We start from the raw sequence: 16,360 nt of genomic DNA, 5'->3' as shown, positions 1-16,360 counted from the left end.
TACAGACTATTTTGTGGCTAGTAATGTCACATTTAAGTCTGGACGCACAACAACAGAGATAAGACTGCTGCAAGCACACTTCATGTGGCAGGATGTGGTGTCTGGCAGTATACTCAGGGAAAGAATATCTGTTTATAGTAGGAGCAAAAACAAGTTCCTAGAATATCAGCAAAGGTATAAATTTACACTAAGTCAGCTACTTTGCAACAGTGCCCACTTCTGGGGACCAAGTGGAGATGCACAAAAACATAACTGGCAAAATAAAATTCACTTGCTATCTGACTTAAAATAACTAACGCGTATTTACAAGTACATCCAGACCCTGCGCCAGCGACAGTTAAAACACTAAGAGCAGCAGAAGCAGATTGACCTGCTGAAAAGTAGCTCTGCAAAGAACAAATTTGCCCTTGGGAGAAAGAAGATCAAAGGTATCCTGGGCTGCATTAGGCAGAGCATTGGCAGCAGGTTGAGGGAGGTGATCCTTCCTTTCTGCTCAGGACTAGTGAGACTCATCTGGAGTGCTGGGTCCCAGGGGTCCCCAGTACAAGAAACATATGGACATGAGCAGCTGATCCTGGATACCATTTCCAAGCACATGAAGGATAAGAAGGTGATCAGGAGTAGTCAGCACAGATTCACCAAAGGGAAATCCTGCTTGATCAACCTGATAGCCTTCTCGGATGGAATGACTGGCTGGGTAGATGAGGGCAGAGCAGTGGATGTTGTCTGTTGTCTCCCATAACATCCTCAAAGGCAAGCTCAAGAAGTGCAGACTGGATGAGCAGACAGTGAGGTAGATTGAAAACTGGCTGAACAGCCAGGCTCAGAGGGTTGTGATCAGTGGCACGAGAGTCTAGTTGGAGGCCTGTAGCTAGCAGTGCTCCCCAGGGGCCAGTCCAATCCTGTTCAAGTTGTTCATCAGTGGCCTGGATGAAGGGACAGAGTGCACCCTCAGCAAGTTTGCTGATGATAAAAGGCCAGGAAAAGTGTCTAATACACCAGAGGGCTGTGCCACCATTCAGAAGAGCCTAGACAGGCTGGAGAGATGGGCGGAGAGGAACCTCATGGAGTTCAACAAAAGCAAGTGCAGGGTCCTGCACCTAGGCAGGAATAATCCCATGCCTCAGTACAGGCTGGGGGTTGACCTGCTGGAAAGCAGCTCTGCCGAGAAGGACCTGGGAGTGCTGGTGGAGAACAAGTTAAAATATGAGGCAGCAGTGTGCCCTTGTGGCCAAGAAGGCCAATGGTCTCCTGGGGTGCATTAGGCAGGGTGCTGCCAGCAGGTGGAGGGAGGTGATCCTGCCCCTCTCCTCAGCCCTGCTGAGGCCCCACCTGGAGTCCTGTGTCCAGTGCTGGGCTCCCCAGGACAAGAGAGACATGGCGCTACTGGAGAGAGTCCAGCGGAGGGCTACCAAGATGATGAGGGGACTGGAGCATCTCTCCTCTGAAGAAAGGCTTGCGAGAGCTGGGCCTGTTCAGTCTGGAAAGGGGAGGCTGAGAGGTGATCTCATCAACGTGTACAAGTATCTGAACGGAGGGTGTCGAGAGGATGGGGCCAGTCTCTTCTCCGTGGTGCCCAGCAACAGGACAAGAGGCAACGGGCAGAAACTGAACCACAGGAAGTTCCACCTAAACCTGAGAAAAAACTTCCTCACTGTGAGGGTGACCAAGCATTGGAACAGGTTGCCCGGAGAGGTAGTGGAGTCTCCTTCGCTGGAGATATTCAAAACCCATCTGGATGCGATTCTGGGAAATATGCTCTAGGAAACCCTGCTTGAGCTGTGGGGCTGTACTAGATGATCTCCAGAGGTCCTTTCCAACCTCAGTCATTCTGTGATTCTGTGAAGTTGGAAATCAATCAGTGTTTGAAATACTCCACCCCACAACAGAAAGAGAGACAAACTGTAAGATGTGGTTTCCTGAATTATTGACTTGAATACTTATTTGTTAATATTACAGTGGCATCTTAGCCAGTAAGGCTATATCCTCACAGCCTATTACAGCAAGGGAACAGTGACATCCACATAAGACTCTTCAGTGTACCTCTCCCTCTGGTTAAGAAAATACCTCCTATTCCGTTCCAAGTAGGCCAGGCGCTGTAAGATGACTTTCCAAACTGTACTAAGGCAGAGTCAGATGCAGAAAATTCAGGATCTGGTACTATGTCTGGATATGAACAAGCTAAGGTGAGGGAATAAAGCGCGATACTTCCTTTCAACACACAGATGGGATTTTAAATCCATCTTGGAATAGAGCATTTCTTACTAACAAGCTCTTATTCCCAGCAAACAGTGCCTTACTATGTCACCAACATTCAGGAAAGCATGACTAAATTAAGACCCAAATAATCCCACAGAAAAATTAAATATTCAACGCAGAATGTTAGCAAGTTTCATCAAAATCAGTAAGGCAATTTGTAGGAACAGGTACCAAAAAACTGTCACCCAGTTTCACGGAATGCTTGCCTCTAACAAGTTATTTATGTGACTACATATGCAGCAGAATGGGATGAACTTTGTTCAAAGATATTGAGAAAATTCCCCGAGAATAAGTTTGCCTGGTGAATGTACTAAATAAAACAAAAAAACATTACATAAGATCATCTGATGATTAACTAAGTGTTTATAAGGACACTTGTCATTCGTAAGCGTATAAAGGCAAATTATGAACAAAAACTGTCAGGAAAATACTAGATGGTTAAGGTGTATTTCATGCAAGTCAGAGACGAACTTCTAATCTACCAAAGTAAAAATAACTGAAAGGTAATTTATTTTATTTATTTTGATAGCTCTGCTGATCCTACAGTCATTAAAAAAAAAAAAAAGTAGTTGGTTCCGTAGAAGTAGATTTCTTTTCCAGTTTTTCTTCCTCTTAATGACTGGCATAGTTCTAACAGCATTCTGAATAAAGCGTCACAAAAGAGTGGTTGGATTTGCTGTATCCACCACCACTAACTCTTTCAATACACTAACTAACCATAAGCACAGAAACAGATTACAACCTTCAAATCTATTTTCCTAGTTCAAGTTTTGTATAGGCTAATCAATTTCAAAGTACTCCTAGAGCAGGTCATTATAAATACTTAAGGCAATACAACACTGTGCTCACACAGTGTAAGCTGTAGCAGCGCAACACTGGAATTGGTACCTACTTACTACCACTGTTAGACCACCTGTCTTGTAACATCAGGCCATAAGTGACTTAGAAGGATGCAAAAACTGCACTTATACAAACATGAATGACCACGCAGAGTGCAGTAGAATAACACTACATTACTTCCAAAAAAGGCCTGACAAGTAGTTCATTAATTATTATCACATTGATTTCCCTGCAAGTCCCAGCAGAAGCAGAGTTCATTTTATCATGGTTTATACAGCCCAGATAGAAGTCTCCCAAGAAAGCATGCTACCATTGCAGCAGAACTCTTAAGAACACATCACCTACTGTTTTTCTGTTACAGCGTGATCCAAGAGGATAAATTCCTGGGTCACCTTAAGCCAGCTGCTCCACCTGACAATCAAGATTTTTAACCACTTACTTCTGTAAGTGTTAAAGCTCAAAGGGTAAGCTCAAAGGGCCTTTGAGCTTTTTCTGAGGTTTTCCAAGCATTAGAGCAGTACCTAGATCTAGCAATAAAAATCAGAGAATCTGTAAGGAACACAGTAGAGATTCTTTATTTTTTAGTTAAAGAAGTTGGAAAGTTAAGTGATATCAATCTTTACTGTGCACTGGTGTAACATGGTCCCTGAAACAAGTTTCTTGAATAGAAACTACATAGGGGTAAAAAGCTTCAAGTTAAAGTTCAGTAAGTAAAACTTGGTTAAGGGTTGTTTACAGGATTTACCCATCCGGGAGGTTAGTCTGAACAAACCAGAAGAATCCAGAACCTCCTGTTGTGTACTCACTGAAAGGAAGCAGACTTCTAGAATTTCTACTGTGTTCAATCTCAAGACTTATGTACTAACTTTGTTCTCCCCGCATGGAAGAAGGCTATGGAATTGTGACTTTCATGTAATATTTTCCAGAAGTTAACGCTTCAAGGCATCTGAAATACAGAGCACATTGCATGCAGAGTTCCCTGCTGAACACTGTCAAGGAATGTTTTCTTCTTGTAAAGAGTTACTTTATTTAAGTGTCTATACGCAAGTGTATTACACAAAATTGCTGCATTTGGCCAGTGTGTTACCAGCCCAGAGCTATCCTTCTGTTCCTATCATTTCAAGGGTGCTTCAGAGGATTCCCAAGTTTAACAAGACTAAAGAACAAGAATTCATGATTTAGAAATGACTCGGGGCTGGCACCCCTGCCGATTCAATAGAATTGCCTACTTCTGATACGATTAAAAGTCATTCCTTTATTCAGAAAAGGAAATCAGACTTCAATTCTAAATCTCAAAATTATATTGGATACTGTATTGGATACTGTACTGATCACCTAAGGTAAGCATTCAAACACAACTCCGAACAGTTTCTCTGGCAAAAATCAAGCAAAAGTTGAAAAATCAGCTTTCAATATGTAACAGTGGGACCAACTCAAGTCAACAACATGTCAATAACCTTTAGTAGACTACATTACACGTCTAGCTCATGGACTTGTGCAGCTGGCAAAGTATGCTCAGTCTTACTTATATTTTCAAAACAGAAAGAGAACCTAAACAATTATTTGTTATTGCATAAGGAAAACTGTAGCCTGGACCTTGATTCACCTAGTGCATGAAGGGAATGCTTTAGGATTGCAGAGTTTTTAAAAAACAGCATTAACCACCTCCAGAGGTTGTACGCACCTTGTCAAGTTTTTAAAACAACTGCGTACTGCAACTACTTCCTAAAGAAGTGCTGTTGTCTCATCTCCTACCGAGATAAAAATTTAAATGAAAGGAGATTTAGTAGCTGACCATACAAAGGAATTACTATCTTTTTATGAACTGGAATGTTTAGGATGTGCTATCTGAAAGCCTTTGCAGCCTCAGGAGATCCACTTTGTCCTCAAGAAACTCTAGTACTAATAGGAGATGTTCCAATTCACATACAGGCTGCTCTATCAAAAAATACTTTGTCTTTAGCTCAGCCTGTTAAAACTTCCCATCTCCTTTTGTATTTGTGTGTGGGACAGTTTTACCGCTATCAGTGACACTTTTGAAAGTGATATATCAGCAATTTTTGATGGTCCAGAAAGGTACTTTCAGGTTTGCACAAGGAAATGCCACTCCGACAATCCAATACAAGAATAAAAAAAAAAAAAAAAAAAAGAAAAAAGTAACCCCAATCAAATATCTTCAACCCCAGCCAAGAATCTTTAAGCACAGACTGCACATCCAGGAGGTCTGGTGACTCCGTCCCACCTCTACAGAAGAGATGGTTTTGAAGGTACGTATGGGTTTTACCAGATGGGCGCTACATTTAGCCAGGTTTTTGCACGTGCACTGTGTAGTCAAAGAGACTCTGGTCCTGTTTCTTCCTTGGCACTTACAAATGATTCCCTCTAATTCCCATCCTCCTTGTTGCTGGCATTTTAAGCATAGATCCTAACAGAAGCACCTATCGGTCTCATACAAAGATCAATTATAATAAGGGTTTAGTTTCCTAAATGTGAAATAATTAAGGTTATAACCTTAAAGTTAACCTTAGGGAAATAACTTAAACATTAATAACCTTAATCTTGTGGGATGGGAAATACCAAAGAAACTCCAGGTTGCCCTTCATCAAGGCTCTTCATCTTTTAGTCCATAACAAGCTCCTAAATGAACGCAGAATCCAAGCAGAAAGGGAATGAGATTTTACAGTCTTGTGATTTTTGCTTGCCACTCAAAGCACTTTAATATATATAGTTTCATTAGAAGTTCTATCATTGATTATATGTTCTCAAAGATCTTTTCAGTTCCTATAGCTTGGACTTAGTGGGTTGCTACCAAAAATAGACAGATTAGGATGGCAGATCATCCTCTTATTTCAGGGGGGAGAATTTACTCAACAACTGAAAAAAAAAGATTAAAATCATTGCTCTGTCTTACGTGCTCTCCCTTTACTCTCTTTTCAGAATGGGATACATCAGTAGATGGGGCATTTGGACAAGGAAGTTCTCAGACAGATCTAGATCCATATACCTTGAGAACAGTACAACAGCTAAACAAAAAAATAACCATTTGGAGAGTATAGCCCAAATCAGACTCAGTTCTGATTAAAGCAGCCTACAAGAATGCTTGAAGCTATGACCGCTACACCACCGAATCACACCAACAATTTAACATGAATTAGTTTTCAAATCACAGACAGTGCTCTCTTGACTGCTTAGGTACATCATACAACAGCTACTGAACTGCCCTTGACTCAGTAAAAGCAAGTAGTCAAGATATTAAAAGATACCAGATGTCTTACTCTCAATAAATCATAATCTAAATATGTACCTGTGTTCTAGAGAACTCCCATAGTACTCACTGCAAAGTTTAAAGCAAGAAGAACACGGAACTTTCAATATTTAAGAAAGGCTTTTCTAGAATTATAGTGACAACACACCCAATTTGAATTTAGCACAAATTGTGTGAATACACTGTCCTTTTTCAACTCTGTACACAAAGAGAATGTTGGGATGCTGTATTATAAAGTTACACAAAGCCACACGGCCTAGGAAATTACAGTATTCTGTTGCTGACGCTGTCATGAACCATAAATCTGCTTCAGGACAGATACCTTTATGAATGCTCATTAGTCATCTTGGTATTTAATCAACACAACTAACCTCCTTCAAGAAAAATCCATACTTTTCCAGAAGTTTTATAATTAAAGATAAGTAGAGAGGTCTATAGTTTAAGGTCACACTTTCCAACAAAATAGTAGTTTTTACACCATTACTACAGAATTGTTTGTATAGTGCACAGGCGATACTAAAACATTTTACCTTTCTTTTACCTTTCTACTATAGTCCAGAAAAGGTTCCGGTGCACAAGATTAGTGCCCACATGAAAACAGCTGAAAGCCAAGAGTTGCAAGAAATGATTCCTTGACATAAGCAGAACATCAAGTTGAAGGCAGTCATCCTCAGTCTCAAGCAATGACAGACACTCTACAAGATTCAAGTCTGTGACTCTTCCAAGGTAAGAAATTTCTCATCGAAAAGTTTGTTTTGCAGAGTATTTATTCCTTTATTACTGGGTGAGATGCAAAACAAGTTTTATTTTGATTTGACACATTCTTCTCAGATGCAACTCTCAATCCCATTAAAGGAACGTTTGATCATTAACTCTAGCTGGAAGAAAGAGTTAGGGAGCAAGTCTTCTTTTCTTCAGCAATTCTAAGCAGTCTTCCAATTGGGGGGGAGGGGAGAGGGGGAAGCTCAAGGTGTCTTCTGTCTCATATTGAGGCTTACCTGACACTTTTGTAAAAAAAAATGTTTGCCAAAACATAAAGGTGCATGGGAATCCTTAGAAGCATGGAAAGACTTCCTTGTGCTGATTAGAACAGAGCTGTCAGGTACCTCCTGTATGATGGAATGGACTCCTATAGCACAGGCAACTGAAGTTCAGCAACAGTGGTGCCAGGGAGAGCAAATGACTATCTGCAGCTTGTAAGGATACCTGTAATGAAGAACTAGTTATTATCTGATCTTCCGTAATCAATAACAAAAGCTTTTAAGAAAAAAAAGGTATAAGGGAGAACCAAGTATGTCAGGGCAGTTATTTTAGCATAATAAACAGTTGAATGATTAGGAACGGAGATCTATTTAACAAGTTTAAAGAAAAGATTAAAGAAAGGAATAATCTTAAGACAATTTCCATCAATATAAATAATATCAACATTTGATCACATTTTGTCACTGGCAGGTAATTCTCATCATCCAATTGTCAGTCTAGGGCACACACATCAGGTTTGTTCTGCATTTAAGTTTTTCTTAGAAATATGCAATTTGCAACCACTTCCAAATTAAGTTACAAAAAGCACAAGTGCTAAACTATCATGACTAGCTTACATAAATAAATATACAGGTCACAAAATATAGCCTTAAAGCAGGCTGTCATTTCTTAAAAGTTATATCGATTCTGTTTTTCCAGCTTCCTAATATTGAAGTCATACAAACTGGTATAAAGAACACTGCTTCCACATGTACTGAAGATTTTCCTTCAGTCTGTTAGGTGTGTTGAATAACAGGTACCAAGGATTGCTAAGCTGCATTAATAACTCTACAGTGAAAGTGTAGCAAGAAGCTGATTTGAGTAAAGATTTCTGAAATCATATAAACCTATAAATACCCTAATAGTGCTACCAATCTTAATATCAAGTAAATCTAAAGTACACACTATGAATGTTTCAAGAATTTCGGGATGTAGTCTTATATAAGCCCTGCAGACTCCAGATTCTTCCCTTTTATTAAGCTACAGCGGCACCGTCAGCTTCAAAGAATGCTGATCATGTCCTCGAAACTATTTCTGCAAAACATAAAACTTCTTCAGCTTGAGCAGCCGATGTCGCACACTCAGATTCTGCCTCAGGCAGATGGGTTTTGGGCAGTTTCAGCCAAAAGCATTTATAATTTTCCAAACAAAATAAAGCTGGGAAAAGACTGTGTTAAGAAACTCAATTGTTTTATGAATAGGCTTGGCACTCCCATTCTTTGGGGCAAGCCTCCACAAATAATGCTTTTCTATCATTCTGGAAATTCAACCAACTTCTGAGTTTTTAAATAAAAAGTATATAGGCTTGAAGTCTGGAAGCTTAAATTTATGAGATTCTATCCACTCTTCACATGCCAGGCCAAGACAGCAGAAGCTAAAGATATCTTGTATAGGAAAGGACATAGGTAAACCAAGGCATGTCCTACGGCCAGATTTATAATTATGCGTTCCACTGAAGCTGCTTTACCACAAGGATGCTCTCAAAACTTAATTTCTCCTACCCTCAGTCTTTTCAGTTAAGTCCACAGAAACAAAATCGTAAATACCTGAATATTACAGCATGAGCCTGACAAACTATACTGAGAGTCAACCTGCACAGGTTTCCTGTACATAAGAGCTCGGCTTCACTTCTTCTAACAGCATAAACCTGATTTGCTGTCTTACTTCAATTTCTTTCTAACAGTAAGCAACTAAATAACTTCAGTACTACCACTTCCGCCTGCGGATTTCAACCTTCCACAAAATAGGTTTGGAGTGCCTTTTTCCACAAACAACATAACAAGTTACACACAATTTCTATCACTGCTTCATACCTGTACTCACAAGAAATGTTTGGGCTCCAATATTCTTCTCCCTTCCTGTGGTAAGGGCTACGGAAAGCAACTTGAGAGGATGATTTCTTTAATAAAAATAGTCATGTGTAAGTCTTTCAAATTCCAAGGTCAAAGGAGAGGATGAAGGAAGAAGCTAATATAAGATTATATTATTTTATATCTAAAAATAAACAATACATACTGCTCTAAGGGCTTTTACAGCTACTACTTCAAGGCACAGGCTACTGAAAGACAATAGGTGCATGCTTAGTTTTATGCAAGACAGAAGTTCGTATTAATAAGCATGTGGTCTTATCGATAACCTTAAGTTCTGTGGCAAGTTTCAAGCTGAAACCTCAATATATTTTTACTGCTCATTTTCCCCAGCATTGTAACTTCGAGCTGGAAATCCCACAATAACTACATCTTAGCCCCTTAGAAAGGCTGCTCTGTTAGGTCAAGATGCCTAGAGTTCACCCACTCTAAAATCCCTTTCAGTTTCTAACATGCCCTTCACTTCATTAATGAATACTGAGAACTTAACTATTCCTATTTTAAAAGGGCTACAAGTTTTCCAGTTAGGACAAAGATCATTCAGCCCAAAGTCAGGCTGGCTTGCTTTGCTTTTCAAAGCAAAGTTTTTCCTCTGAGGTTCCTCTTCAGAGGAACTTCACACAATACACTGTAACTTACCAGTTTACTAAGTTACCACTGAATGATAACATTCCCACCGAATGCTTTAGAGTAGAGCAAGTTTGTGGCATTATTTACTCCAGCACAGAGAAATATTTGTTTTCCTTCAAGACACTCCCCGGAGTTGATGATCTAACTTCTTCATTACAGAACAATGCAAGAAACATTCCACTACACGTTTCTGTGTTCAATACACTTTTCTGGCTAACCATAGGCTAGCTTATCATACCACGGTAAAGAACTATGCACACACTGCTACAGCCAGTCCTCAGAAAAACCTGTCTCAATCTACAGAACGACTTGACTTGTCCAGCTGATACGCAATTGTTTAGTTCTCCAGAGAAACTGATCCTTAGGGAATCCAGGGTGTCCTCACAGTCCAAATAGGGTAAGTTATAAAGCGACCATCTTGCTCACTCTTCAGCATCACTTGTGCACAGCAGGTCCGCCTAGCAGTAAAAGTGAAAAACTGGAACCAATCTGTTCAGTCACGTAGTGGAGTGGTTCTCCTGGCTTCACTAGAAAAGACTAGTGATATACAGCACTACATTGATGACAACACTAGGTTCTTCACCAGTAGTTGTAGGGTATTTTAACCCTTAAAAACAGGAATATGAGATATCATATACTTAAGGTCCCTACATTCATGTTTGAAGCTCAGACAACAGCAAACTACAATATACCAAGTGAACTACGCTAACTGGCTGTGGACACTCTTGGTTCAACTCAAACGCAAAGGTGTTCCTAAAATCTCAGCTTAAGCTGGTCCCACATTTATCACAAGCTAAGAACATGAAGTTTTTCAAATTCAGCCCAGAAACTGTGACTCATTGAGGTTTCTGTAGCCTTATAACCTCGTACATCTCCCTTTTTTGAGAAAAAAGAAAAACATACTTATTCAGTCAGTCTGCCTGTACCCATCACTTGCAAGGTCAAAGCATCTCTATGAATTCCCAGACAGATTACAAGCAGTACTCAGTCCCACAATTGCAGTACCACTAGCAAACTATACAGATTTAAGCATACTGACTGCTAAACTGATAAAATAGGGAAAGTGGAGTGTTCCCCTCTACCCTTAAAATGCAGGAAAATTCACATTTTCCATGTTCTTTGAGCTCAATTTATTGCTTTTTGTTCACCTCACATTGAATTGAGAGGCTCTTTTTATTCCATTTGCTTTCATAACATCTCTGGGAGAGCTGCAGCTGTTTACATTCTTCTTTGCTAATTCTCTCTACATTCAGTTTTAGTTGTGCAAGACCAATCTTTCTGACTTTTCTTCTACTCACAAGCACCACAGGATCACAACAAACGATACGCAATCATCAAGGAAGCTTCAGAATTAATTACAATAATTACAAGAAAATAGACACAAGCAATTCCAGAATCAGTGAGGCTATAAAAAACTCTATTACTCTGCTTTAGAGAACATCAACCCAGTTGTATCCTAAACTGCATAAACTAAATACTAAACTAATATATGCTGCTCATTCATCTGTAATATTTTACTATTCTACTTTTAAAGTAAAATAACTGTTGACTAAAATAGACATATTCAAGCTACGTTCTCTGTCAGTAGCCAGACTAATTAAAAAAAAACACACTTAATGCAGGTTCAGTTTCCCAGCTTCTCAGGTAAACTTGTTATACACCAAACTCTGTACTGAAGGAAGAGGTATGCTGGAAGAGGCATAGCACAAAACTAAGCAAGTTACAGAGCTTCAAGACTGATACTTGCATTTGGCCTCCTCAGAGAAACATGAGATTGCCTGTAACGGTCTTGACAGACGTCCTCAGAAACACTCCTTCTCATCAATCAGTGCAACAAAATCTACTCATTCGCTATTGGCTTGAAGTACGTTTCAGACTATGGCTTCAAAATTTAGACTTAGCATCTAGTCTCTAATGACTACCTCCTAGCCATAGTTAACAGTAAATTTTTAATTCTTATGGTTGTTTCTACCCGCACAGATAGAAACACCTGTTCACTTGTTTTAAGGCAGAAATCTCACTGCCTTGCATCTCTCAGCTTAACACCGCAACAGTCATCTGTTATAACAAGCCCCATTCTAAAGAGTCCCTATCCCAGAAATAAACCATGCATCTGACACCCTTTCTCTCAGTTAATATCTGCGCCCGACTTGACTACTCCAGCGCTGTCTACACCCCTCAGTTTAGGTAACGCAGCTTCAAAGGCTGCGCCGTTTAGCAACAAAGCTGCAGCCTGATGCCATCTATTCGGATTCAAACCTAGGTACCCGCACCGGTGGGGAAGCACGAGCTCAGAGACAGCTGTTAACCAGCGGTGCCCACTGGAAACGGGCCGAGATGAAGGGCCGCCGCCGCCGCCGCCGTGCCGGAGGCGGACGGGGACGCACGAGCGCTGCCCGGCGCGCCACGAGCCCAGGCGGGAGCGCGCCGCAGCCCCCCGCCCCGCCCCGCCCCGCCGCCGGGCGGTCACGTGCCCGCCTCCGGGAAGGCGCCCCCCTCCCGCTCCCGCCCCCCCCCACCACCACACTCACCCACCCCAGCCCGCTCGCTCGCGCGCCCGCCCGCCGAGGTGGGAGGGGTTCGCGACCGACGGTCCCCGAAAACCGTTAATCCGTCGCGCGGCGCCCGGGCGCCGTGGGAGGGGCGCTCCGTAACGACCCTGCAGCGGGTACTGACGGGACATTTCGTTTCGCGCCGCCTCTCCCCTTCCTCTCTCTCCCTCTCCCCCCCCCCCACTCCTCCCCCCACGTGCGGGCCCCGGAGGCGGCGTCCGCCTTGGAAACCGCCTGCGGTACACCCGCGCGAAACGCGCTGCCCACAGCCGGCCGACGACCGCCCTGCCCCCTTCCCTCGACCTGGGCAGCCAGGAGGGCTGGGGACTTCCTCCCTCTCATATTCCTCCCCCCCCCGCCCCCCGCCCCGGCCGTCCTGTCACTTCGGTACGATAGAGGATGGGGGAGGAGCCTCCCTCGGTTCAGGTGGGAAAACAAAAACACAAAGGGGCCTCTCCAGGACCCGCACGCCCTCAGGGAGAAAGACGGGCAGGAAGAGGGGAAAAGAGACCCGAGTCGGGCCCCTGAGCCTCTTGTCACGCCAGAGGTCTCGGCTCCCTCCGAGCCCTCACCTCCCTCTAGGCCCGCCGGGACGGGAGTAAACAAAAGCCGGAGCGAGAGGAGGACGCCCCGGTGGGCATGGGGACGTTCACACAAAGAGGCGAGCGTGAGAAGGGAAGCGTGAGGTGGAAGAAGGGGGAAAGCCCCCCTCCATCTTCACCCTTGCCATCCAGGTAGGGGCGTTTCCGCCTCACCTGCTTGCCCCGGTAGAAGAGGCGCTGGCGGTCGGGGCTCACGCGGAAGGTCTCCTGGATCTTCTCCCGCAGGCACTCGATCTTGGTGAGGCGGCTCAGGTCGTCGATGGTCTGGGTCTCGGTGCCGTCTATGGTGCGGACCTGGATCCACATGGTGCGCGCCTCCCGCTCCCTCCGCCAGGGAGGCAGGTACCAGGGAGAAGGTGGGAAGCGGGCGCTCTCCCGCTCTCCGAGCGCGCGGCTGTAGTGTGCGAGGGAGAAGGGGAGGGGGCCGGGCGCTTCCCCCGCTCTTTGTTCGGCTCAGTGGGGCAGGATTTTTAAATCCCGCGGAACGGACGCGAGCCTCCCCGCCCGCCGGGCCGCCGTCCTCGCTCAAGGGGGCGCGGAGAGGCAAGGAGACGCCAGCCGCCCCCCCGCCGCTTCCCGATGGCCCGCGCCGCGGGCTCCCCGAGGCAGCGCCGCGCGAGGCCGGCTCTGGCGGGAACGGCCGCGGCCAGGTCTAACGGGCGCCGCCGGGAGCCATCTCCGAGCCCCGGGGAGTGTTTACCAGGCGCCGCCGCTCTCACATGGAGGTCACGGCGCCAACGCTGATCTCGCGAGAGCCCCCGGCCGCGGCCGTAAAGAGACAACAACACCGGGCTGGGAGGGGGAGGGAGAGAGAGAGAGAGGGAAGCGGCCAGCGCCACGCCCCCTCCCCCTGGCCGCGCTCAAGCCGCCAGCCCTCGCTCCGGCGCGGCGCGGCGCGGCCCCGCCCCCGCCTCGCGCCCCGGGCCCCGCCCCCGCCGCCGTCCCCGCCCGGCGGCTGGCGCGAGGCCGGGTGGGGGGAGGGGATGGCGCGCCCGCGCGCCCGCTGGGGGGAGCGGCCGTTAACGGCTCGATGGCGGCCAAGGCTGGCTCGCTCCCCCGCGGGGCGGGCGTCCCTGGCCTCTGGGGCCCGCCGGGCCTGCGGCCTAGTCTGGCCGAGGGGCCGGGCGGCGTGAGAGCGCCTGGTGCCACATCGACAGCAAGGAAAACCGGGTCCGCCAGCGAAATCTAGGCCCCAGCCTCTCCGAAAGCGTAACGCGGTTCAACCAGATTTAGCTCTGCCTAAAAGATACAGATTAAGTCTCGCTGATCCTATTATAGATGCAAATATGGGCCAGGTCAAAGACGGGAAAAAATACTCGTTTTTACCTCAAATCAGAAGTCGGTTTGACTGTGAAAGTGTATCTGACACGGGGCTCACTGGAAATCAGGAAATGGGATTGTGGAGGCCCGTGCTTTTGAGAGAAATTCGGGGCGGCTGTATTGTCTGAGTAGTCGAACTTTGGCAACTGGATTAAAATTCTCACAGGCTGACAGGATCCAGATGATACCGACGTAATTTTGTGGCTTTTTTTGTGCCAGATGTTGTAAATATCTCTGATAGGGTGCTCAATCAGAGGGAAACAGATCACAACCATCATTTATTAAACACCTTTTGTTAATTAAGCTGTTATTATTAATAGACTCAAACTGTTATTATGAATATCCGAATAGCTATTCCCATAGCACGTTCAGTCATTCGCTCACACTCGCTCACGGTTAGGCTGCCGGAGCAGCAGTGGGGCAGCCGGTTACTCAGAGGCAGAGGGCCGTACCCACCCGCCTGGGGCTCGGGCAGCTGTTCAGAAAGGCCCTGGCGGGGTCCCTCGCTTCATCGGCTGCACACACGTTATCCTCTGGCCTTGGTCCCCGGAGAGCAGCCACGGCCTTCTTGGATGCGCGGTGGGTTACCCACCCACCCCGTGTTGGTGTTGGTGGGTGCTGGAAGCTCTGGGCAGAGGACGGCAGCTCCTTCGTGCCCTCAGCTTACTGACTCTTGCTTTAAGACCAGCCTGAGCTCGTGGGAGACTTTGAGATGCTGCCTCTCAGGACGTACTCCTCCTCTCTCTTCGGCCAGCTGTTTTCTGCTAACTGTTTCTCCATCCACACCCAGAGCCCATTCACACAAATGCAGATTTTAGGACAGTATGGCAGCAAAGATCCCTGTATTTTACTTTCACATTTTAGAATTCCCACTGTCGTTTTGGCTGAGTTACTTTGGGCTTGATTTTGGAGTAACAAACATACACAAAGGAAGCCAAAACAATCGTTTTTAGTCCTTCTGAAAATCTGCCCGTTTCCTTTTTACCTCACGGAATCGTCTCTGTTGCTGAGATAGCGTACAACTTTCTTACCTGTTGCTACAATAGCATGTTGCCGAATTGCCTGATACACAAATTTAGTTTAGCATGTAGAGTATGGGTGTTATCACAGGCTCGAACTCAAATGCTGTGGTACACATGATCTATTTGGATTTTTGGGCCCTGGGTGTCTTGGTTCCCTGGAGCGCTCAAGGATTATTTAACACAGAGGAATACAGTAGGAACGTGGTTTAATGCTCATATGTAAAAAGATAAATCAAGTTGTCTTCGGCTTTATCTTAGTTACGCACCACCTCCACGGTAAAAAGAACAGAGCCCCATAATAATCTCTTTGCTGGTCTTCACTTTTGCAGAATACAGTCTTTCTCTTGAAACTTGCAATTGAATGTGCCTCTCTTTTGCAACAGGGAAAAAGATTTGAAGGGATTCTGAAATGGGATGAGTTTTACTACACTACAGGGAATAAGATCCATTTTTTGCTAGTAAGCCTTTGTGGAAAGCACAGGATGGACTTGCTAGAACAGGAAACACTTTTTTTGCTAGGGAGACAGAAAATGAAAGCGCATCAGTTTGCTACAACACTATTTGGATATAGGTTGTGTGGTTTATAAAGGAAAAAGAGATCAAATTGCAGGCACAAGAGTGAACTGATTAGAAAAGGCACATGGTTATGGAGCGATTGTAGGTGGCCTGTTTTATAAAGCATGTGATGGATTAAAGACTAGAATATAAAGGGAAAGAAACTGTGTAAACTGGGAATTTGCAACAGAATGTGAAAGGTACTAGTTATTGAGGAGGTCAGAGGAAAAGAAAGCTGGTTGCTTAGGAGGCAATAATGTCCTCTCTGGACTATGGATATACTGAAGAGCAAGCTTGTTATTGACAAGAGAGAAACTGACCGAGCAGCATGCTGTGTGTTAAGTACTAGAGTGACAGCAGCAGAATAATTGCTGGAATGAGCACAACAGAGAGAAAAAGAGTCAAAGATACAGAAGTAAAACACGGA

General features: G+C 44.7%; 1 protein-coding gene across 5 annotated transcripts in view; it reads right to left on the bottom strand.

Annotated features, from left to right (window-relative positions):
* Window positions 1–13,928, bottom strand: part of UHRF2 (ubiquitin like with PHD and ring finger domains 2) — a 95,839-nt gene extending 81,911 nt beyond the window's left edge. For 4 of the 5 annotated variants that reach the window (XR_011138065.1, XM_068928809.1, XM_068928810.1 and 1 more), the window contains exon 1: window positions 13,190–13,825. Coding sequence is in view for 4 of the 5 variants with exons in the window: in XM_068928809.1 (XP_068784910.1) it covers window positions 13,190–13,342 (153 nt within the window). In the remaining variant the exon portion in view is untranslated. Of the gene's footprint in view, window positions 1–13,189 lie in introns of all 5 variants that reach the window. The other variant, XM_068928806.1, reaches the window with a different exon arrangement.
* Between the last annotated feature and the right edge of the window lie 2,432 nt (window positions 13,929–16,360).

This window comes from Struthio camelus, chromosome Z (assembly GCF_040807025.1).
Source record: "Struthio camelus isolate bStrCam1 chromosome Z, bStrCam1.hap1, whole genome shotgun sequence".
NCBI lineage: Eukaryota > Metazoa > Chordata > Aves > Struthioniformes > Struthionidae > Struthio > Struthio camelus.
The sequence above is the reverse complement of the archived record's forward strand: the minus strand, read 5'-3'. Positions and strand labels throughout refer to the sequence as shown.